This window comes from Channa argus, chromosome 22, assembly GCF_033026475.1.
Source record: "Channa argus isolate prfri chromosome 22, Channa argus male v1.0, whole genome shotgun sequence".
Lineage (NCBI taxonomy): Eukaryota > Metazoa > Chordata > Actinopteri > Anabantiformes > Channidae > Channa > Channa argus.
In genome coordinates, this window is record NC_090218.1 from 9,516,554 (window position 1) to 9,541,079 (window position 24,526).

Sequence of the window (24,526 nt, forward strand, 5' to 3'; positions counted from 1 at the left end):
TGTCTGCCTTTATTCTCGACCTTTGACCCTTTCTGCCACTTTTCAGCTGCGTGCACACACTGACTGGTGGGTTACCCTCTTCCTGGATCGCAATTAACAGACTCAGCAATCTCCAAGAAGCAGCAGTATTAAACTTTTTTTTTTACGCAAACCACCTCATTTAAGAAAAAATAACCAGTTGGTGATAAGGAGGACAATAAGAAAAATGTTCCTCTTGCTGGAAGTGCATGATCGGGTCGAGGTGATGTATCTTATCTTTAGTGCTGTAAAGACATATTTCAAACATACGCAGAGATTGACAAACCAGTGTCCCACACGCAGACGAGAATTTATTTGGCAGATAAAAGCAAAATCTATACATTTACTTTCCTTTTATAGTCATGTCAGCATGAACATTTTATCTTTAATCCCTTGCCTTTAGCTGACCTTTGCATGGATCAATTTAGTTATTTATTATTATTATTATTATTGGTATTAGTATAATTTGCAAGTTATTTGTTCTATCAGCACTATTGAGAATCCGTTTCATTATCTAAGGTGATTAACAACCCAAATCTAAACAAATGTCTGTCTTACTGTTTACACACTGTGAGCTTATCATTGTTTGGACGCTCTAGTCTTTTTTGGTGTGTTGGTCCAGTACTTTGGTCTGACTGATAAAACTCTACAGTTTTATCAGTCAGCACATTTTGCACCATTAAATGTGCCCACAACTTGAGTCCTAATGACTTTGGCGATGATGTTTCGTGTGTTGCCACTGTATGACCAAACTAGGGTTTCCTCTGCTTTGTTTATGTTGTGTATTGCAATGTTAGTTAGATTAAGAAGTATACTAAGTCTACTGATGATGTCATTAATTACATCATTTGCTTTCATGTTGTCCTTTAAAGTTTGCCTTTTAAGTTTGTTGAACTAGTTGTCATAGAAACTATGTATATAGAAAGTTTGTGCTTATAAGGGTTTTGTTCAGCTCAGACGCTAAAAAAAGAAACGACAAAGGCATTTTAGCAGACATTCGTGCCCCTTCAATGCAAAATCACTTTTATTATCCCTTATGTTTCATCTGTAAAATGAAGGAGCTCTGTCCCTGTGTGAGAGCCGGGGGTCCACATTGAACAGATCTCCAGTCCATCTCAACCATTCACACCTACAGGCAATTTGCTGTGAATACAATCCAACCAATTAACCTCACTTGCATATCAAGATTCACGGGAGTAGACTGGGATTCGAACCAGGGACATTCAAGGTGGGAGGCGGCAGCGATAACCAAGCCCCAGTAATACACTTCAAGCACAAATCTATATTTCTATTGCACGTAAAATATCTTTAGAGCTCTTTAGACTCTAGCCCCCCTCCCAAAGGCCCTTGTATCTGATAACATTTGGTACTTTCACACTCTGATGTCTTACGAATGGAGCTTATTGTTTCGCCTTGTGTACCTTGGCCACATTGCAAAATAACTAACCAAAGTAATCAATTTCAGTGGCTTTTAGTTCCTCGCATAAAGCCCTTTCGCTCTTTTGCTGTGCTGCTGACTGATCACCGGTAAGATGTTTTAAGATTAACAAACTACTGCAAATACACAGACATTTGCTTATTTGTAATTTGTTTATCACCTCTGCTCGTGGGTCCTGTCCGACCGGTCTCGAACCCTTCAGTGACCAGCTTGATTATTCGTCTCAGCACACGGGGTCATTCTCTGCCTGCTGTTTTGTGTGTTTCCACTGCAGTGGACTCAGAGAAGACAAAGAAGGAGGGTGGGAAGGTGGCGGGTGGGTCTCGGGCGAGTGGCAGATTAGAGGTCCTGACAAGTGACCCATTTAATAAGGTCAGTCACGTGACGGTAACACAATAAGACAGTTAGCATGTGGGTCACTACTGGAGACAGAGAATTGCGCAAAATAAACTCAAGGATTAATAATGACGTGTGCTTGAAGTGTGAAATATTCTGACAAATCTCCCTGTTGTTGCACTCATATGGCACCAAATGTGCTAAAAATGTAGCTACTATATGACTCTTAGTTTAATTCATTTGCCAAAACGAAAGCTGAAATAAAGGTCAGAGCAGCCAGTCAGTTGTGATGCACTGACAAATGTGGCCTGGAGGTGCTGCAGATAAAAGGCTGGTTTTCAGTTCCACCACTGAGGCACCTGTGTGTCTCTTACCGATCTCTCTGCTGCACAAATCACCAAACTATACAGTAAATTTAAAATCGATTTCTGCGTGTGTGTGTGTGTGTGTGTGTGTGTATTTGTGTGTCATCCAGGCACTCACTGACTAGTCACTTTGTCAGCCTCTCTCAAGGTTACTTTAGTTCACTGGGAGTGTCTTATTGTACCACGTGACGGTGATGCAAAGCCTGTCCAAGCTGTGCTCAGCTGCAGGGACATGTATGCTGCATGGTGTGATGTACCAAAGTTCCCTTTGAAATAAAATAAACGGTAAAACAAAATAAAACAATACCCTGATACAGACTTCAGCAGTGATCAGTTTCTATAAAACACTGAATGCATAAATTGCATATGAGATTTAGGGCAATGTCAGAGAGCATTGGTCTTATTTTATTATAAGAATGAAAAATAACTTGGTTTATAGGTCAGCACGAAGAACGCGCATCTCCAGCAACCGTGACGTTCATCGTGGCATCTTGAAGCCCTTTTATTGCAGCAGGGATGTCTGCCATTGCGCAGCAGCCCACTAGGTGAAGGTGGAACAGCCGCACGGAGGAACGTTAGGCCGTCGGGCTGTTTCTTCAGTCAACACCATTCGTTTTTACAGGCGAAATTTGCACAGAAAAACCTGCTGGACGTCGCCATCCCCCGCTCAGATCCCCCGCTGTAGTCTGCCTCAGATATATTGTCCGCCCCCCCCGCCCCCCCCCTGCTTAATCTCCCAGATTGCGACTTGCTGCAGTCCATGCTGCAGTTCTGAGCCGCTCCTGCGCCGGGACAGCTGACTCAATGAGAAAGACATGCTCGCATTCGTCCTGGTCTCTGGGTCGCTCTGGATTATATTAGGTGAGTTTTGAGCATATGTTCCTTTGTATTTTTAATCTATTTCATCCATTGTCGCGGCTCAGCATCGCTGGGTGGGGACTAAAGGCGATGCACCTGTCTCGCAGGGGCTGAGCCACATTGTGTCCCATTCACTGCCGGCTTTTTAATTTATCAAGGGTTCTGATGGTCCCGTTTAAATACAACAGAACCGTCTTTGTTGCGTGTTACATCGTGCTTGATCGCTGCAGTTCCTCTTTTGTCTACATCGTTTGTCCCGGGAGACATTTTACATTTTTCACCGACTACACGTGTGTGGGCTCTGCCTCGTCTAATAGCGTCTGATATCGGAGTGTAACCGGCTCTGGCTTCAGTCCCACTGCTTCAATTTGTGCCAGTGCAGTTCTGGGTTATTGGGCCAACATCCAGGAACGCTCACAGCTTTGGCTTTACCTCTGTGATCAGGTACAGTCGGCGTGGACAGGCGGCCATGCTGCTGCATGCATGTGGCTCATTCTGCAGTGATTTCATTTTGTGGACCGGGGTTTTGGGCATTTTTCGCTGGAAATCCTCTTATTAACCAAAGGGTTATTGTCACTTTAAGCCAATCTAGATTAAACGTGTGTATTTGAGGCTGGCCAGCTGCTTAGGTCCTGTGACATTGTGTGCAGGATCCGGACGTACGTCATTTATAAACCTTTTTTGGCGCACGTCACTTAACCGCTTGTCCCTCGAACCATCCTCCTGCGGCTTGTCTCCACCTTAGACAAGCAGGCATCCACCTCGTGTAGTCTTATTCAGAGCACATTAGCCGGTTTTGAGCTCTGCATTTTGTCTGTGCTGTCCTCCGCCATGCCTCGGGGATGGAGGAGGGGAGGATGAGGAGGATGAGGAAGGATGACGCGCTTCAAATAACCGCAGCCGATTGGACGGAGCTGTCCACGAGCGAGCGGTGCTGAAATACAGAGGCCCACCGGCAAACTGGAGGCCACGCCGTGCTGTGCTGTAACATACACCCACCCCGCCTCGCTCCACTGAGCGAGAAGCATTAAACACCAGATTAGAAGTGTTGTAAGAAGCGGAGTTATTGCTGCTCATAAACAAACATGTGAAATCCTCGGTTTTACATCCACAGTGGAGGAAGATGCTAAACAGGTCTTTAGCATTCACTTCATTCTTTTTTCCCTCCTCAAATGGGTTTATGAAGGGCAGCTGCTCTGCATTGTTGCTAAGTAACGATCCGCAACAGCTGGGCTTCTAGTTGGTGCATTAATATTAGAGTTTACAGGTGTTGCATATTTAATACCTGGCAGAGCCAATCAGAATCAAGGCCCGAAATTGTTCAAACAGACTGAATTCAGATGAAACAGAGGTACTGCAAGCATCCCCCCCCCCCTCCCCCAAGGGGAGATTCATTACACCTTTAACCTGCATCACATCTCAGCGTCCTGCTGCTCCTCAGTATGAATAATTTATTATAATCATCATCTAGTGCAGCTCCATGCGGTGTGTAAGTCTATTCTTTTTCCCTCCTCAATTTTTAATTTAAAACCAATGGGGGTGGCTTTGCCCCACCCTCTGGCAGAAAACAACCAATGAGGTCTTCGCTTTCAAGGACACAGCTCCCCTCTTTAACATAACACCTGTGCCATGCCCACCAACACATCTAATGACCTGCCTTATTGTTATTCAAAAATCTTTTCAATGCTTTCAATACTAATTATAGATGAGAGAGATGGTGGGAGTGCAAGGGGTTGAAAATTAAAATGAAAAAGGCTGCATAACTGCTCAGTAGTCACTGTTTCCCATTGTCCACCTATGCTGTGTGTTAATAGGCAAATAATCCATTTATAGTAATGGCTTTTTCAATTATGAGGGGGGAGAAAAACACATGCCCGTGTAGTGAAATTTAAATCTACTTAACATACACACTCCTCAGAAGTCCTAATCACAGTGTAATCAGTGATATCAGCCAGTCTGGCTGCCCTCACATCCACATGGCAGCTCTCCCTTCCGAGGGGCTATTTGTTTTGTTGGCAGTCAGTGCTTCCTCTCATCTCATCTTCAGGCTGTGGGATGCCGGGCAGTAATGGGTTCGTCCAAAAGTGCTGAACCAGGTCTGACTACCGCTCACAAGTAGATGCGATATGGATCAATCTGTCAAATCATGCACATTGTTTTGTGTGTGTTGAGTTCACACTCCACTGATACCATGAGAAAATCCTTCAGGAAGGTTTGGTTTTTCATCGGAGCAGACTTTTATCTTCATTACTCGAAAGCTCACAAGGTGGAGCAGTAACGTGTAGCCTTTAGCCTGGTGGTTGCCACAAAACCCTTTGAGACGGTATACGTGCAGAACCAAAGCTGGTTGAACTTTTTTTCATTTCCTTTCTTCCCTAAAATAATCTCATCACCCTGACAAATTTGTCCTTATCTCCCAGGGTGAGATCACGCTTATATTCTTTCCCTCTCACTTTGATAGTCAAATCAAACTGGGAGCGGCCTCACTTAGTGTCGTTGTGTGTGATTTGGATGCATGTGCATACATAGAGAGGGGAAAGAGTGTTTGCATACCTGTGTCTGCAGGTGTATGTATATTGTAATATACCTTTTCAGTGAAAGAAGAGATGAGCCCTGCACGTTTGGGCAGGTGGGGGTTTGAAAAGAGAGCATGCTGCAGGGAGGGGAGGGAGGAGTGGGTGCGTGCGTGCGTTGAGAGATAGAGGAAGAGCAGCGTCTGTCGAGCTGAGGGTGGTGTGATACGGAGGCCAGTCAGGCCCAGAATAGGCCAAACCGCATCTCCACTGCTCTTCTCTTGCTTGCCTCAGCTTAATCTAGCCAGTGGCAGGTAATCTGGTTGGCACAGGCTGATGTGATTTTCGCATGGGGCCCCTTGACACACTGAACATGCACGCACGCACGCACACACACACATACACACACACACACACACACACCGACACACAAACAGATTTACACATCACATACACCGGCTTCCTTCGATGCCTTTTAAAGTTACTGCTGTCTAAACCACAGCTGTATTAACCTTTCTGCAGTACAATTCCACTAATTCTACTGATTGGCCTTTTTTAGCCTTTGATTATTCTGTTTATCTCCTAAAATTGACTTCAGTTATGATTTTAGCATTGGCCGCTTTTTTTTAATGTTTATTCCTCAACATATCCCGAGCTTTTCTTTCTTCTACTGCTTGCTCCATTGTCTCATTTTATCTTATGATTCATAATCGCAAACACTTGTCACGTTGCATCTCAGTGCAGGAGCAGAAACGGCTGTTTTGTGTCCACATGATGCAGTGCTGACAGAGAGATGCAGTGGTTTTGAATCCTTGAGGATGGTGTGAGCAGAGGAATGGTGGAGAGAAAAGAGGAGGAGTGGTTTAAAGAGAGTGAGTTAGAGTCGGTGATGTGCAAGAAGGAAGAGATATTGGTTGTTAAAAACAAAGAAAAGGAAAGAAACAACAGTGCAAAGTAAAAAAGAGAGCCAAGGAGGATGTAATTAAATAGAGGTTAATACTGGTCATCCGTCTCTTTGCTAATAGGCTGTAATCTCCCCACACTGGAAGCCTATCGTTGGTGACGGCCCTCAGATGGGCCGATGGGGCGGGATTTAAGAACGCAGGATTCCCTTTGCTCCACTTTCAGCCTCAGAGGTCACAGGAAGCGAAGCAGGGCCCATTCACCCTCATCCCCTGCACAGCTTGCCGTGCTCACGCCGCACCAAATCCTTGCTCAAGTACAGTCTTGCTGAGGGAGGAAAATAGAGCGTGCACATGTAAATGGTAAATGGTAAATGGCTGCTTATATAGCTTTTTCATCCAATACAGTGTTTACAATGCTGCTTCTCATTCACACACACACTCACACACCGATGGCAGCGGCTGCCATGCAGCCGTGCTCACCTGATCCACCGGGAGCAACTTGGGGTCCCGTGTCTTGCCCAAAGGCAAAATCTTTTATCTTTACAATTTTTAGCTAATTCACACAAGTGCAGACTTGAAATGTAACAATTTCACTTGCAGGTTTTGATCCATTTTATAGCTCAAAAATGGAGCCTACTATAGGTCTAAACATCAAATATTAAGGCAGATTACTGCAGCTCATTGTGCAATCGAGGTACAAAATGTTCAGATGTTTATTTTGTCATCCAAGCTGTGCATGCACAGCGTGAAACCTAAATGTTTTGTGCAGTCTTTAGATGCCGTTTGTATTATTTTCCCTTGGTGCAGTGTTTGATTGAGAACATCTGTCAGGGTCTCCAGCCAAGTGCGTGTTGACTGATGTTCCCTCTAAACTGTTGGTGCAGTCCATTTATTGAAAAAAATGTTTTAATCACCAGTAGCTTTTTAAAAAAAAATTTGTTATGTTGTGTCAGAACTAGTGTCACATAAGGTTTCGTTGTTAGCTGATCCTTACATCTTAAAACCCGAGAGACGGATGGCGTGATTCAATATTCCGGGAAATGACCAACACAAAGCACTTGATTACTGAACTATCCGTCAAAACAGGAGTTTGCAAATGAATCTTTGTGCCGCAGACTCTTAAAAATATGAAGTGGGTAGCTGTTAGAATTTTGCTCAACAGCAGCACAAACCAAGTGTCATCTTGTTGCAGGGCGTGATAGTGTGATAGTGGTGCAATCCATTTCACAAATTAAACCCTGTGTTGGGTTCACACACTGATAAAGGTCACTGTTGTTGCTGATGGGGATGCTGCTGACCTGCTGTGCTTCTGTCACACCAGCTGAAGCAATAGTCTTACTAGAAGGCAACTGGGACGTACACATACATATGTGCATGGGCATAGGGAGAGGGGAGTTATTTAGGTCACTATAGGACAGTGATCTGGATGCTAAATAGTGCTGAATGCTGAAGTGAGAGGGAGAAGGACACAGCTCAGTAAGTGTCAGAAGCTGAAATTATCAGGAAATTTCTGACATGCATTTTTCATTATCATCTGTTCTATCAAAGAGAGAACTCTACAAGAGGCAAACGCAATTTGGTTTTTCAAGTCTAATCGTGTGACCAGACGCCCATTCATGCTGGGGAAACTGTCTTTGTCCAGGTTCAGGGACAGTCATGTCCATGACACAGTCCACACACAGTTCACCTTGAGCAAAGGTCACTTTTTCAGCATCTAGATTAAGGATGGAAAAGCTGCATTTCCTGGAGGAGCCTCTTGAATCGGACGTGTTTCAGGCCCATTGTGACAGTTTTTGCTCTAAAAATAGACTTCAGGTCTAATTGATTCTTAAGACTTTTCATGTTGGCCATCCAGCATTAAGCCCTGCTCCATCTCACTGTAGCCTGGCATCGTTTTTAAATAAGAAATTGTATAGTTCACAGATTATAGTTTGTGTAGGTCAGATTCTGCTCTGGTCATTCACTGCTGTGCTGGTCATGTGTTTCATCCTTTATAATAGAAAAAGACAGACAGATTTTCTTGTTTTTTATTCGGGGTCAAGCTGGACAGAGCAAAGAGGGCAAGAAGCAACAACGGCCATATAGATGTTTGCATCTTTTTCTGGAGGCCAATTAGGTGTCTCGCTGGCTGTGGTTCCCTGCTGCTGGCCTATTTCAGGCCAGTAACAGTGTGGTGTGCTAGTCTGCCTGTACTGCGGCATTTACTCGTTTGCTTAACCCCAAAGGCTCTACATGAAAGCAGGTGCCAGCAGTGGGAGAGCAGGATTATTTGTTCCACTTCAACCAATAAAATCTGTACGTTTTGCAGCCACGTCAGAGTTTTTTAGTTGTGGTTTGAGTAGAACATGTGACTGATAGGCATTAAATATCCCTCTGACTTCCCTAGGTTAAAATTCTTAGCTGGAAAATGCCTCCAAATGGCATCAATTGGAGGAACCTTCAGTTCAGTTCAGATCATATTATATTGTTGCTCACACTGTAGCGTTTGCAGTCATGGTCAACCAGCTTTTCCAGAGCTCCTCCAGATTTCATCTGAAATCCTAATGATGAAAAACTCCCCCGGGTGACGTTTACACCCAAACGTAAACAAAAACTAACTAAACTGAAAAATCAGTGAAGTTGACCTTTTAAGAGCATAAATGACAAAAAAACTGAAAAAAAGGGATGTGTTACTAACATTGGACAAGTTAAGTTTGCTGCATATTGTTGTTCAATCAATATTATCCAGCTTTGTGTCAGTTCTTGGCCAAGAAGCAGAGAAACAACATCGGACCAAAATCTCACATTAAACAAAAGTAAATATATTTAGCGCTCATGTCAGAACACATTGGATACATTTGATACGTTTGTGTGTCCTTTGTGATTTGACTTTGCTGTGGAACTACAGTATGGATCATTTTTACGTCTCACTAGTATGCTCAAGGTGTCCCAGGGTACGCGTTGCTGTGAGTGCCGTCTCTGAGTCGGTCTCATAAGAGTCATTGAGGAACATATCTGTTCCTGGCTTTGATACAGAGTCACTATCTGATGCTGTGAGTGCAGGGATTTTGAGTCTTATTCTACAGTAAACTTGTTTCCCATGAGTTTCCTATTGTAGCTTAGATAAAACCCTATTTCGACTTAATTCCACTTCGAAATCCCAGTTTAAAGCCCCACGGTTTTACAGTTGCATTTTAGTTCCCCTACATATAACTATAAAGTTGGATTAATTGTATCTGTTAGTTATTTAACAGAACAAAACGTTTTGCTTCCGTTGTTTCACTTTGGTGTAGTGTCACCTGACAGGCATGTTCAGTATTGGAACCTGCAGGCCGGTGATAAGTGATAAGGTGTGAGTGTGAATGGTCGTCAATCACTACATGTCAGCCCAGACCAACCTCTCTAAGGTGCACCCGACCTCTCAGCCAGTGACAGCTGGGATTTCCTCCAGCCTCCCTGTGAGCAGTATAGGTGATAGATACGTTCACAGCACAAATTGAAATCTTAAATTCATATTGTTTGCGTTGACTTTACAATGAGCTGGAAGTCCTCCAGAACCTTTATGATTTTTCAGTTCAGCTGGAATCTCAAATGTAAAACTACATCACGAAACATCTCCACGTTACTTAATAGGTTAAAAAGCCTGTGTATTAAAATGTATGTCTATTAGTTTTAGTATTTCCACACTGAGTCGGTCCCCAGCTGTCATCTTGTTCTCTTTCTTACTCTCTTTCTCTGGGTAATTGGGATGGAGTGTGTGTGTGTGTGTTTCTGCACAGTATTGCTTTCATAACCAGCTGCTCGCTCTCTCTCTCTCTGTCTCTCTGTCTCTCTGTCTCTCTGTCTCTCTCTCTCTCTCGCTCTCTCTCTGTCTCTCTGTCTCTCTCTCTGTCTCTCTCTCTCTCGCTCTCTCTCTCTCTCTGTCTCTCTCTCTGTCTCTCTCTATCTATCTCTCTCTCTCTGTCTCTTTCTCTCTCTCTCTCTCTATCCAGCTTCCTCTATTCCAGCTAACAGCACAGCGGTGTCTGTAGGTTATGGAGTCTGTCTATATTTAGAGCCTCTCTTTTCACAGACTAATCCACAGTGGCTACCGGTCTACAGTACTTTAGCCAGTGAACACAACCCAAAGCGCACACAGTGAGAAGCATCTACGCCACTAAAACAACCCACTTTCAATCTAGACTAAGTATTCCCATAGTGATGTGCAGGGTTTATAGAGAACATTTGGACTTTGATTGGAAAATTAATTGAGATGTGGGATGCCAACAAGCAGGCAAAGCAAACAAATAACATATTTCCTGTCATGCTCAGTCATTAACACGTTCTATCACTATTTGGAGCAGCACCTTGGTAATTATGGGCATAATATCACTCACTCAATGTGTTACTCACTCACTGGGTGTTTGTTTTCAGTCACAATGTGTTTATTTTTAAGAGCAACTTTAGCAATTTTCAATTTTCTCTTTATAGCTTTAATTTAGGATATAAATACACAATAATGCTTTAACATTTTCCTCTGAATTTCCTTATATTAAAAACACTATAGTATGAGGGACGAGATGAGGTGTTGTCATCTGGAGGTCATTTTCAGCTAAAAGTAGAAAGATGTTTTAAAATATGGAATTCAAAGGGATGTTTCATGGCCTTCAGTTACTACTCAGCTAGAACCAAATGAAGCAGTATCAATGAAGGCTTCCTTAAATATTAAAGCCTCAAAATAACTTACATTAAGATGATTGCAAAGGTTTATTACATCTATTAATAGGTAGTACATCTGAAATTAAGTTTGTTTGTCTGATGACATGGTTCAGCTGTTGGTGTTGTGTGTGTATGACACCAACACGGAAATAATCCGTCAGTGTGTGTTACACTTCCCGCGCGGCTCCTGCTTTGTCAATGATCTTCCCAGCAGAACGGTTGAACTGTAATTTGGAACAGCACAACATGAGGTGTCGGAAGTGCACTGAAGTCTAGAAAAACATTTACTCGACAGCTTCTGTGCAAATCGAACAAATCTGAATGTGTTTTGACTTCACACCAGCTGCCATAAAGTATTTGTTAGAGCAACACAGTTAAATAATTTACTTTTTCACTACTTCAGTTTTTATCATATCACAAATCTTAGAAATATACTAAATTATTGTCTCTTAATTGTTTAGCTAAATTAAACTTTGAACATTTTTCAGCCTTGCTCTGTTCAAATGATGCCAAAAAGCAACCTAGTAGCACTTAATCTAAATCTGATTTATTAACACATTATGTCTTATTAAAAGCCACTGTGTGTGGTTATATAACATGTGTGATGTGTTTGACTATGTCTTGGATTTTGGGCAGCTGTACAGCAGCCAGAGGAGGCTCCAGGAAGTTAGTGGTAAGAGCTATGTGTAGCTTTTGAGGGCCAAGAAGGTTCTTATATGTTTTCCCAGTATCCAGTATAAACTACTCACAAAACGTTAGAGATGTTCGACTTTTGGGTGAAATTTGTGGAATATGTAAAAGGTTCATGCTCCAGTGATATTACATCATGAAAGCAGGGAATATAAGTAGAAGCATGCAATGGTAATCACTTCATTTAGTGGTCGGTTCATGGATTAGACATTCACGCATTAAGTTCCCCTGTAATGGTTATAGTTTATTTTAGGTGCATTCTGAAATTTCACCCAAACGTTTTGTGAATAGTGTATGTGCTATTTATTTAGCCTGTTTGTAAGTAGATTTTGCTCTTACAATTATACGTCATAATTCCCACTCTGGACTCTGTTTACCGTGAGCCTTGACTTTCTCTGTCCCATTCCGCCCACTCTGAAACCCAGTTCCCTGTCAAATACCATAGCTGCACTAACCCTCTGTGTGTCTCCTTCTCAGTCTTGCTCTTTCTCTTCCTCCCTCTGCAGTCCTATTTCCTGCTCCTGGTTTTTCCCTCTCTCTCTCAGTTCCTGTTTCTACAGTTCTCTCTGGCAACTTCATTACTCATCGCCAGCACTCATTGCTTTCACCTGTGCCCCTTGTCCATTTAATCCCCCGCGAAAGAGTCCCTCCCTGACACATTCTTGCCGTCAGTTTTCCTGTATACTGCAAGGGGCAGCAACGCTTTTTTTCGACTGTCCCCTGTTGTTGGAATCTGTTTCCTGAGCTTTTGTTCTGAGGTTTTTACCACATTGTTCTGTTGTCTTATCCTGGTCCCTGTTCTATTCATGTATTTGTGCATTTCAGATTTCTTAGTTCATACATTTTGATCCCCTGTGTCCACGCTGTGTTTTTTGTGTTGTCTGGTTTTGTTGTTCACTGTATGCTCACCCCCTTCTTATCCGACCTATTGGCCCCTGTTAATTCCGTGTTAAGGTCACTTCCAGATAGTCTCACCACTTTCATGTTTTACTTAGAACTCCACTTACCAGTTCGTCTCCTGCATTTCTATTCCCTTAACACAGATTTGTATTTGTCCTTGATGATATACCTGTCTCCTTGTTTATGTTAAGTTCCACTGCACCTTTGTAATCTTTGTGATGCCACGTTTGGTTCTACTTGCACCAGGCCCATTCCACTATACAGTCTAGGCACAAAGTCCATCTGTTAGTTTGTGTCTGGTTATTTAGTTCACCTAGTTCTGTTCCTCTTTAGCTTTGGCTCACCTCATCTTGCTCCTGTTTAGTTCACTTTTTCCCTGCCCTACTTGTGTTTAGTCACTTCATGTAGTTTTGGAGTGATTTTTTTTTGTTTGTTTTGTTTTGTGATTCTGGCCCTGTTGTTCTTTTGTAACCTCAACTGTAATTCTCAACTCTTGCTGTAAATAAAAAGCAAAGACGTATATGCACGCAAGTGGGAAGTTGCTGAATAATGAGTACAGATATGAGTACAAATACGTAGCCAGTGGAAAAAATACAAATGTGGCCTTCTAGAGGGTACAGCCCCCGTGACAAATTTCAAGTTCTCTGAATGAGTACACATCTGGAATGGGATGGTTATCAAATGTTACAGGCGTCATATAACAGCTGGATGGGGAAGCTGCTGTTTCAACCTTCTTGTTTGTGCACAAACTAAATAAAACACACAGCACTTGTTCAGGTATATAATGGAGAGCTTTAGCAAAGTAGGAAGACAGTTCACTTTGGAGAGAATCAGGCGAACCGTTACCTCATGTTTGCAGTGTTTATGCTCTCACAAAGAAAGTGTAGTACGTCAAGCAATGTCTAACTTTGGGTTACAGAATTGCATTACATGCTGGAATGCCATGCAGATATTTTATATATTTATCTCTGTCACAGGGATGCTATTATTGTGTTCTGCAGCGAAGCTTTTTCAGGTTTTCCCCTTGAAGATGTGCCAGATTATTATTTTTTAGTTTGTCATAGTACTCAACAGAGCCACACAATCATTCCCAGAATTACCTTCGACACTGTAAATGCCTCGGCGTGCAAGAGACGCTTTTGTTTAGTTCAGAACCATCGAGCAGTTTCTTTTGTTTAGTATCACGCGCCACATTTCCCAGCAGCTCTGATTCCCAGACAAATTTATCGGAACTGCAGAGAAACACCAAACGAACAAAAGAAAAAGAGGAACTGTTGCATATCGGTGCAGTCATAAACTGAAGAGAAGCGGGAAGCACTGAGGTTTTTAAGGCACAGTTCTGGTTTTAGCCACATCACAGGAATCTATCATGTCGTGGTTTTTCAGTTACAGGTGAAAGTTTCCTTATGATCAAAAATAAGGGGTAAAATTAGGAGGATTCGAATCCAAGTAGACTTTGAGAAAAGGCAGCATCAGGGATTTCACTGTAGAGCAGTTCCTGAAGGTACTGTAATGTACTTTTGCCTTGAATTACATCAGTGGAAGTGATGAGCAATAGTGTGGAAATGTCAGTGTAGCCTGATAAGTGATGACTGCTGATGTGCTTTGAAAATGTTTGTTTTTGTGGTTTTGACGTGTAGAAACTGCAGTTACAGTCAGAGCCTCGGGGGGGAATGTCATGCGCGTGCTGGTATTTATAAATGTTACAAACGTTACACATGTATGTCTACAGTATGTTATATTTGTACACTTTTTACCAGTATTAAGTCAGTCAGGATGTTAAAAAAAAAAAAGTATTTATCCAAACTTAAAGCTTGGTTTATGACATACATGATCTATAGCACACGTGGCAGCCAGCACAGGAAGTCGTGCATAATTTTAATCATGGTTAACATGATAGAAACTCAGACTTGTGAACTGTGACCGCCCAGCTCATGGTCTTAATGTATCAACAAGGGGCATGAAAACCAAAGCCGTATGAAAACCTTACGCACTTTCTCACTCAGTGCACGATTATAGCACATGTTCAAGTCTTAAAGTGGTGTTGAAACCCACACAAGCACAGCGAGCACATGCCACACATCGACCAGCCTGGGTTCAAACCGGGGGCTGTGAAGCTGCAGCACCATGTGACAAAATGAATAAAACGCTAGGATTTTAAAATAATAATAAAAGATTCCATATTTCGGGCCAAAACACCTTGAACCAATGGCCCCAGTAATTGTGAACATTTATTTCCCTGTCGTATGCTTCGTATATTAAATTATAAAAGAAATGTTCACCTCATAGCTTAAGTAGCTCTATTTATAAAGAATCATGAAGGACAATTCGTATATTAGTGCTGCAAATGCACTTCATGTTTCACGTGCACTCGGTTTTCCTCCTTCTCTTCGTGTCGCCCTAATATCTATCAAACATGTTTATCACCTTCTGGGCTTGTTTTTGTCTTGCCGTTTAAAATTGATCTTGCAGTAAAGTTCTACTGGCTTTGAAAGTCATGCATCTGTTTTTATGAAACCTGCATTCACCTCCATGCAAATTTGGTATGATTCAGCCTCATTTTAATAGTGCTCAGTGAAAAACAAAAAAAGCTGCTGCTTGTACTCAAAATAACAGGTAAAAGAAGAAGTCAGTGTTCTCACGGTCTCAGATATTTTTACCCATCAGCTTCACTCTGCTGGTGTCTGTGGCTCTGTGTGTGTGTGTGTGTGTTTGGAGGGGGAGATGGTGAGCACACAGGAAGTGATTCTGATTGGCTGTGAGCTGTAGCAGTGCCTCAACGCCATTCGTCCATTTAGGTGGTGCTGTCTCTGACTCATTTCGCAAGGGAGGGAAGGAAACCCTCTAGTCAGCATTGCAGTCAGCCTCTCCCCTTAGCTAAATTATGCATCTCACAGTGTGTATGTGTGTGTGTGTGTGTGTGTGTGTGTGTGTGTGTGTGTGTGTGTGGCGAAGGATGAGCTTTGAAGAGCACTAAGTGTGAGGTCTGTGTTTTATATCTACTTTGTCGTCCCACCACTTGTGAGTGCTGGATTGTAGATCATCTATTCTTTGGTGGTTTTACAGTAAGAGGCGGAATGCGGGGGCTGAACCTGTTCACCTTTTTATCAGACATAAATGATGAGTTCAAGGTCACAGGATCTGGGTAGAGGGCCAGCAACACCAGATTTAATTCGGGGAAAACACTTTTATTAGAAATAAGTGTTTTAAACGCAACTATGAGAAACCTGTAGGAGGGTTTAGATGTGTATGTGTATGTGTATGTGTGTGTGTGTGTGTGCGCGCGTGTGTGTGTCCTTAAAGTGTATGTGGAAGTGCACTGATTGCCACTTCCTGGAAAACTTTTTTTTTTTCAGTGCCCTGACATTTTAAAATTCAAGTCCTGTGTGTGTGTGTGTGTGTTTATATCTGACATCTGTGCTTTAACACATTTGAATTGAAGAAATCAGCCTGTCTGTTGGTCAGAAATAAAACCACTGAAAAAAGATGCAAAAGACCAAAAAAAACAACAGAGTGAAACGACCACAAATCAATTTTAAATGAATGTGGAGGAACTTGGTGATAGTCGACACACTGATTGTAGTTAGAGAGACAAAATGACTTCACATTTACTGCAAAGATGTAGCTCACAATATATCTTTATATCTTTAATTTTGGTCACGTTCATGCTGAGAGCACCAGTTCAATGTCAGGTACCAGACTGTGGTTTTTGTTTCCATCCATTTTTTTTTTGGCTCTGAAGGCGTCTGAATGTAGCTTGCTTTTAAAAGTGCAGTGAGCTGCAGACACACACCAAGAAGAACTTTTTTTTTGTTGTGGGGGAAAAAATCAGCAATAATTGTCGGACTACTTCTACTTTTTAACAGCTTTAAATCATAAAAGTCAAAGACATTTTTCTGAAACAGCTGATATACCCCGATAAGGTATTAACTCCCTTTTAGCAAATTTAATGTTCCAGATGAAGATATTGTGTTAAAAGAACTAAAAGATTGAAGAAATTATATTTTTACATGCTCCCATGTACAGAATTTGAGTTGTGAGCTGTGAGTTGATTATTGAATTTTGAGTGTTTCTATTTCAGACATACCTTAAATATGCTTTCCACATTGCTGAAGTTTTTAGATTTTGGAGTCACTATATAAAGATCTTTTGTTGTTAACCTAATGTAAATTTTTTAAGTCGTGTCAACTTAAAACACTACTCAGGGGCCAGTTTTTATGAGACCCTTTGATCAGCTATTAAAACCATTTATACACCATAAAAAATAAAAACTACAGATAAACACTCACACACACCAGGAGAAGCCGAAGAAGGCCAACAAGATATGCTGTTTACCTTGCCCAGGACATCGTCTCAACATTTTTCATGTTTATTACACCAACCATCGAAAAATGTTATCTTGGAAAGGACCTACATACATATATATAGTTTGCAGAAATATAGAGACAAGGGAAAAATCTTGGATGAGACTGTCAAACAACCACTATGTGCTCAACATGTAAAACATTTATCTGCAAAGTCCATTCTCACACACTGTCCTACTGTCCCACATGTGCTAATTAGGTAAGTTGTGTTGCCAAAAGGTCGTAGATATTATAGTCAGGCTGTTGTTATTATAGTTACTGTTTGTCTACCTGTTTCCCTTTCATAGAATGCATTCAGCACTCTTATCTGCTGCTTTAACTTTTATGAATACCGTCTTGCTAAAAACGTTTTACACCTTTTGCAGTAGAAAAAAAAAATTTACTTTAGTGAAAAACGAGTCGTGCCCACTTAAATTTTGATGAAATACTACACTGCACCCTGGAGATGGAAAACCTAGACATTGACAGAGTTTGTGATGAGTGATGAGGTTGTTTCTTCATGCAAAATAGATTTTGAGGATGGAAATTAAATTTAGGTTCAAATTTAGTAACGGCGGGTCATTTTTGACCACACAAGGGTCAAGTAAAGGTATAAATTTTTTAGCTCCAAAAACCAAAAGTAAAAATAATCTTAGATCTCAAAATAGCTGATTTCACATCAATAAATACATTATCAGATTAGAGTTATTGATGCATTAATATTAGTGTTCATCTTTTTAATGTTACAGCTGGTAATATATTGTAACATGTTTTGTATTTTGTAATAACTTGAATCTGAAAAGTAGTGGAGTAAAAGTACAATTTTACATTTTATTTGCCTCTAAAATGTTGTATAAATGAAGTGTAAAGAATCCAAGATAGGTAAAGGAGAAGAATTTCAAAACTTAAATAAAGCACTTAAATAAATGTACATGTAACTTATGTGAAGTGATGACCCAAGTTGAGTAAATTCACATTTTCAAGGCAGCAGGTGAACTTCTGTACCTGGTCTGTTAGAAACCGGTGTCCTCTGTCCCTCCTGCAGAGCTGAGTTCCACCCTGATGGAGAAGATGCAGGGGCAGGAGATGATGAGTGGCCTGAGGATACCAGAGATGGACGACATCGGCCAGTTTTTCAGCTCTCTGCCTACGTCCACACTGGTGGGCATCGGCGCTCTGACCGCCGTGCTGGCGTACTGGCTGGCCACCAGGCCGCGGCCCATCGACCCACCCTGCAACCTGCAGCACCAGTCGGAGGAGGTGCCGGTAAGATGGAGCACACGCACACACAAACTGATTTGTGATGGTGATGCGGATGCATTAAGTGGATATTTATAACCCTGTTTTTGTCCCCTGCACTTTTGCACGTTTTGTTTGGTTTGCTCACTCAAATCTGTCCACCAGCTCTCTCTTACTGCTTCAGTGCAGCCCTGAGATGATAAAAAATTGTTTTGACATCTCCAAACATGCCCTCAACTCCCGCTTTCACTTCTTTCACACACACACCACAGCCCCGTGCCCTCATGATGGCAGGTGCGGCAGGCAGCGTCACTGTGAAACTCCTTTGAAGGGCTTTCTTTAGCCATGAGTGGTGTTTTTGGTAAAGGTGTTTTCAACTAGTGGCAGACTGAGACGAGTGTGTGAGTGTGGTATTGTATTATGTGTTCCATAGCTCCCGTAACTTTTCAACATGAGAAGTCATTCGCATGCAGGGATTAGCTTTTAACTCTGGAAGCAAAAGAAAGATGCATTTCCCAGCTGACGAAAGAGATGGAAAGTGATTTGAGGCGTTACAGTCTGTTGCTGTCTTTCTTTGCATTAGCACGAAGGTGGAGGCCGCAGGTCCATGATGGGCGACAAGACCAAGCTGATGACTCATTACCATGATGATGCCAGGACCTTGTACGAGGCCTTCCAGAGAGGCCTACATATATCTGGTGGGTACTATGTGAGGAGGGAACATAACCCCTTTAATGTGCTTATCTTCAACTGATAGTTGAAGATACGAAGATAGTTTGATAGATGATAGTTGACTTTTCTGCCTATGATATAGAGTTATTTTCAGTCTATAGCAACAAAGCGTATTAAATCATTCAAGGGAATTACTGAGATTGAATATCTCCAACAGATACATAGATATACACATATGTGCTAGATCATAATTAACTTTCAACACAGTCTATAAAATGTGATTAACAGCCATTAGAGTTAATGTAAAACCAGACGGACGTGAGGAGAAACGCACGCAAAACAAAACTAATGATTAACAGGGACACACACACACAGATTCATGAGCACTTAAGCCGGTTCAAATACTCAGATATAAGCACGGTGCTCATGAATATTCCAGTACACTTTCACCCATATGGACACGTATTTTTAGAACATGAGGGCATCCTTACCTCCCTTTGCAAAACCATTCGTTTTCCAAATTAGAGAATTTATGAATTGATAAAAAAAAAGTTTATATGCTGCTATAAATCTAGAGCTTCTGCATTATTTAACCAAATAAACATTTCAGTGCTTATTTTCCCGTAGTGCACACATTAGTATAATGTTTGATCCTAACTTAATCAAGATACAACTGTGATTTATGAGTTGTAAAGATAAAGGTAACAACAAGTCCCACGAGCAATAGAGCCACCATCTGACTCCAACAGGGAACGTTTGGTAATGAAGGAATTAATGTCGCTCCTGTTTTGGTTAAAACAACAGTGTCCTCAAATTTTACGGCCCAGTTCATTCTAAAGCAGATTCTACTTTAGCTCGTGGCTCAGCCCTTTAACAAACACAAATGCCTGAATATTTCAAATGTTTCTTTTATTTATTTATTTTTTGGAGATAAATATAATATTTCTGCGAATATATAAAATATAAAAAAATGATGTACACAGCACTAATTGAAAATAAACAAAAATAGTTATTATTATTATTATTATTATTATTATTATTATTATTATTATTATTATTATTATTAATAAAAATTCAGGAGTTTGTAGAAAGTATATGTAGCCTCATTGTCATGATTACGCAGAAGTTTTCTGTTTTCACACACACACACACACACACACACACACACACACACACACATATACACACACCACCACTTTTTTCATGTAATACACGGATGTGAGCAACACCGCCGACAGAGATTGTGCACAGCCTGACTGCTGTGGCCTGACCAAGAAACCTCCAATCAAAGCTCTGCAGCTGGAGGTAAAGCAAGCACCCTGGTTGCCAAGGGGATGGCCATCGTTGCTAACAGTAACGGTGTCGGGTCTCACAGTGTAAGTGACTCACAATGCAGACATATTTCTACTTCGTCGTGCTCCAGCTTCAATGGGCTCCTAAATGAGAGCTTCGTGTCCGGATGTGACTCATTCACTGTAGTGTCTAACTTATTTTCGTGTGGAAATTACTCATTGAAGGTTGTGAATTGTTAAAACCAAACAAACCACTGTGCTGCAAATTTCGCGGTTAAAATCCAAATGATGGTGACAGTTAGTCTGAAGCACGAAAGCTTGAATGAAAAATGATGGCTATTAGGTTGTGTTATGAGTGGACTCCAGGACGGATGTGACTGACAGATTTTTGTTTGCTCATCACAGAAAAGTGTGACAAATTTGCCTTGAAGGGCAGTCAGATATTTAATTTGTGATGTTGTGTTCACTGTCTAATTGCTCCTCTTGTAGATACTGACCAATTCTGTGTTTGCACTGGTTTTCATCTTTTTAATGCATAATATAAACCATATTTCTATGGCTTTAGTTTACGGTGTAAAAGTACATTAATGCTTTTAAACTTTCCTCTGGCTTCCTTATATCAAAATCCTTCTCGGCTTCTAGCTGGAACACTTCTCCAGATGACATCATCTGGAGGAGTCTTTCATCATTAGGATTTCAGATGATGTCAACTGGAGGAGCATAGTAAGCGCCACAAGATGACAATCTGAACTGAAGGTTCCTCCAAGTGATGTCACCTAGAGGCATTTTTCAGCTAGAAGTACAGAGATATTTGAATGCAGTGAAGTCAACGGGAAGTTTAATGGCATTTATTTACATGCACTACCCAAAAGAAGCAAGTTCAAAATCAGTGAAAGTGTCCTTTAAGACACACACAATTATTAAACATTCAAGGCTCTGCGAATTTTCCGGCTTCTTGATGCACCACAAAGGTTCTGAGGAAATATACGCTTTGTGTGATTCCCCATTATGTTTAAAACTCAGGGCTGTTCCTCCATCATGTCTCGCCTTGTCTTCACCAGGTGATGGACCTTGCTTAGGCTCGCGGCTCCCCAACCAGCCGTACAAATGGATTTCATACAAAGAGGTAAGTGCCATTAAGGGGACATCTTACACAGTAACGTGGAGAAGAGAGGAGCGGGGGAGATTGACAAATGCAAAAGCAGAATTTGAGCATCCGCAGCTTTGTTTACAACATTGCTATAATGTTCTTGCACTTTTTGCTTTTTTTAAATGTATTCAAAACTCAAATTTTACACATTTCCATTCAAGACAATTCTGTGAAATTCCCAATTCCCCTGAATGTCAAACATTGTCACTCATGTTTATCTTTGTAATTACTTTAATGAGCCGTATAATAACCAAACAGGTCCGTTTTGATAGCTCTTAGTAAAACCTCTTGTGTAGTTTGCAGTCACTGCAATGGGCAGACTTTGCGACACCCAGTCTGTCTAGCAACCAAGTCTGGCTCCATGATTATGATCTGCAGTCTGCCAACCCTAACAAAAAGGTCTGGTTGGACTGGGATCCATACAGTTAGACTGTAAGTTTTTTATTTTACTTACTAAGAAATCATAGCCTCTCTGGATGATGTGTAGGCTGTAAGAGCCTGGGCCCACACAGGGCTTCTGATGTGCCAGCTGTCTCAAATCCCTGCCCGTATATATGGACTGCAACAATAATGATTACAAATGAAAGTTGCAGGTGCTGGCTTTGTGAAAGCTAATATGAGCTTCTCCCAAACGCAACAAGAGAAATAAAAATAAACGGCAGTATGTTTTACAGGAACCATAAACACCGGCTGGATTATGGATTTATTGTTTGATCGAGTAAATGAAGCACAGATTCAAACAGGTCATTTGAGCTGCGACTGTGACAGAAGTTTGCATTCGTAGCACTGTAAGCTGTTAAGTTTAACCAAGAAATTCTTTTTGGTTTGAAGACTCTGTGGGCGTTTTCGGCCAATCCTGCCTCCTAAAAAAGACATCCCTTTCCATCTAAACCAGTCATGCCCTTACTCATTATTGGCTCATTATTTTAAAATGATTTCTATTTGGAGTATCGGAGAGCAAGTTGTGTGGGGTTGAAGGGGACGCATAAATTGAAGGGCTCCAGACTCCAGTGTGTGGTTGTGTTTAGGTAACAAAAGCTCTTTGGTTATGTTTTTTTTTTTTTCTTAAAGCATGAACTCACAGCGTGTAAAGTGACTGCCATGTTTTCTTCGTTAAGTCAGACCACACTCTTTGCCTAACCCACATAACGCGGTACTCAGACAAATTGAAAGTTATGCTACAAAACATTGCAGCAGTTTTTTTTTTTTTTCATGCATCTGGACTCAGTGATAATGGAAAATGTTGCAAATTAAATCTGAATGTACCTTTTGTGTGTGATGCAATGTGGCGGTTGATTTCAGGTGTGACACCACAAGTCATGTAGTTACTTTATTTGTGAGACTTACAGTAAATCAAGACATAAATAGGGGGTTGTTCATTTTCCCCCTCTATGTCACTTTTCTCCCTGTGCCAAATCTTTAGGAAACTGTTTTATAGTCACTTTTTATAGTCAGTTTCTTTCTTTTTTTAATCTGGTAAAGTGTGAATTCGGATCAGAGGCCTTTTACATCTTAAATTCAATTAGCTGGAAACTTCCAACATCCCTTAAAGCTGTTTCAGGTTCCAACAAGGGCTGCAGATGACCCGACATGTCTTGGAAAGTCGTGGGAGTTGTGGTGGTTGGTGGGGAAATTTATTTAGACAAGCCATGTAGAAATCTACTGTGAAGCGATGCAGAGGGCCACATGAGGAGTGAATTACTCCACCTTCAACATTTATCAGTGACATCATATTTGTTACAGGGCATTGGTGGGTGGAAGTTTTTACCTTTTTTTTGGTTACACTGGAATTCCAAGGAAATTGAGATAAGCCTGGGCTTGTTTGCATTCTCATTTAGAGAGGAGCAGTTTCATTTTCTTATGTTTAAACAATGCACAATTAATTCCCAGACTCAGATGGAAAATCATGTGCAAAACATGGAACATGTTGGAGTTGTTTTGCAATTTGTCATCGCTGTGTATAGTATCAGAAATCCTCATTTGTCCGATGCGATTTCCCAATCACGGTAACTTCGGAAATAAGTTTTGTGTCAGCCCTACAACTTACATAATACAAGTTTATGCAGTTATCAAAAGATGAAAGTGGGGCAAAGATGAAATTTATTCTCAAAAAGAGATCTGATAACCTTTGAATGTTACTGTATTGTATAGCTTCAGCATGGCAAACAATAAAGGAAGAATATAACAATTTTTGATTATTACCACAGGGCACTTTAACAGCAATAAGAATTCCCGCCTCCCACTGTATATAATTCTTTTACAGCATTCTCATTTCTGGATTTAATAAGCTGCTGTCCAATTTTCCTGCCCATAGGTGACAGCCCGGGCTGAGCATCTGGGTTCAGGCCTGCTGCATCAGGGCTGCCAGCCAAACCCCAGCCAGTTCATAGGAGTGTTTGCCCAGAACAGGCCAGAGGTGACTGTCAGTCTTTGTCTCAGTGTTTTTCTCTTTTCATGCCGTCTGTTTTTTCTCTATGTCACTGCCAAGATGCTCACTGTTAATGCTAATGAATCCTCTTGTTTTAACAGAAATATGTATAAGCAGCCGCTGTTAAGCGAATAAGTAAACATACAATACATGTCTCAATTGTTAATGCGTGAACTTCGGCTGATGAGCTTTGACCCCTGGCTTGTGTCTTAATGCAGTGGATCATCTCAGAGCTAGCTTGCTACACATACTCCATGGTGGTGGTTCCACTTTATGACACTTTGGGCCCAGACGCCATACGGTTCATTATTAACACTGGTAAGCAAATGCGCACTCATCAAACACACACACACACACACACACACACACACACACACACACACACACACACACACACACACACACACACACACACACACACACACACACACACACACAACAGAACTGTGGACCAATAATCTTCATAACCCTTCGAAGATTTTACTGAAATGAACTATCATCTCTTTTCTGGTGGAATAAACTGTTAAGCCTTTACCTTAACTTTATTTAAAACAGTAAAATCATGACATCATCAGACGTCTCAGAGGTTTAAGCTGCCGCACATGCAGTGTGTGTCTGGCTATGACTGTGTGACAGACTCAAGCTTTCAGCAGTACAGCTCCCCTCACTGGTGACTGAAAGCACAGTTGTCAGCTTCAAACT

General features: G+C 41.4%; 1 protein-coding gene across 2 annotated transcripts in view; it reads left to right on the top strand.

Moving 5' to 3' along the window:
• Nucleotides 1–2,676: 2,676 nt before the first annotated feature.
• acsl6 (acyl-CoA synthetase long chain family member 6) overlaps nt 2,677–24,526 on the top strand; it is a 38,240-nt gene continuing 16,390 nt past the window's right edge. The window contains exons 1-6 of one of the 2 annotated variants that reach the window (XM_067492042.1): nt 2,677–3,018; nt 18,089–18,309; nt 18,866–18,980; nt 21,308–21,372; nt 23,711–23,812; nt 24,043–24,142. In XM_067492042.1, the coding sequence (XP_067348143.1) occupies nt 2,973–3,018; nt 18,089–18,309; nt 18,866–18,980; nt 21,308–21,372; nt 23,711–23,812; nt 24,043–24,142 (649 nt within the window). In that variant the 5' untranslated portion in view covers nt 2,677–2,972. The remainder of the gene's footprint in view (nt 3,019–18,088; nt 18,310–18,865; nt 18,981–21,307; nt 21,373–23,710; nt 23,813–24,042; nt 24,143–24,526) is intronic. The other variant, XM_067492041.1, reaches the window with a different exon arrangement.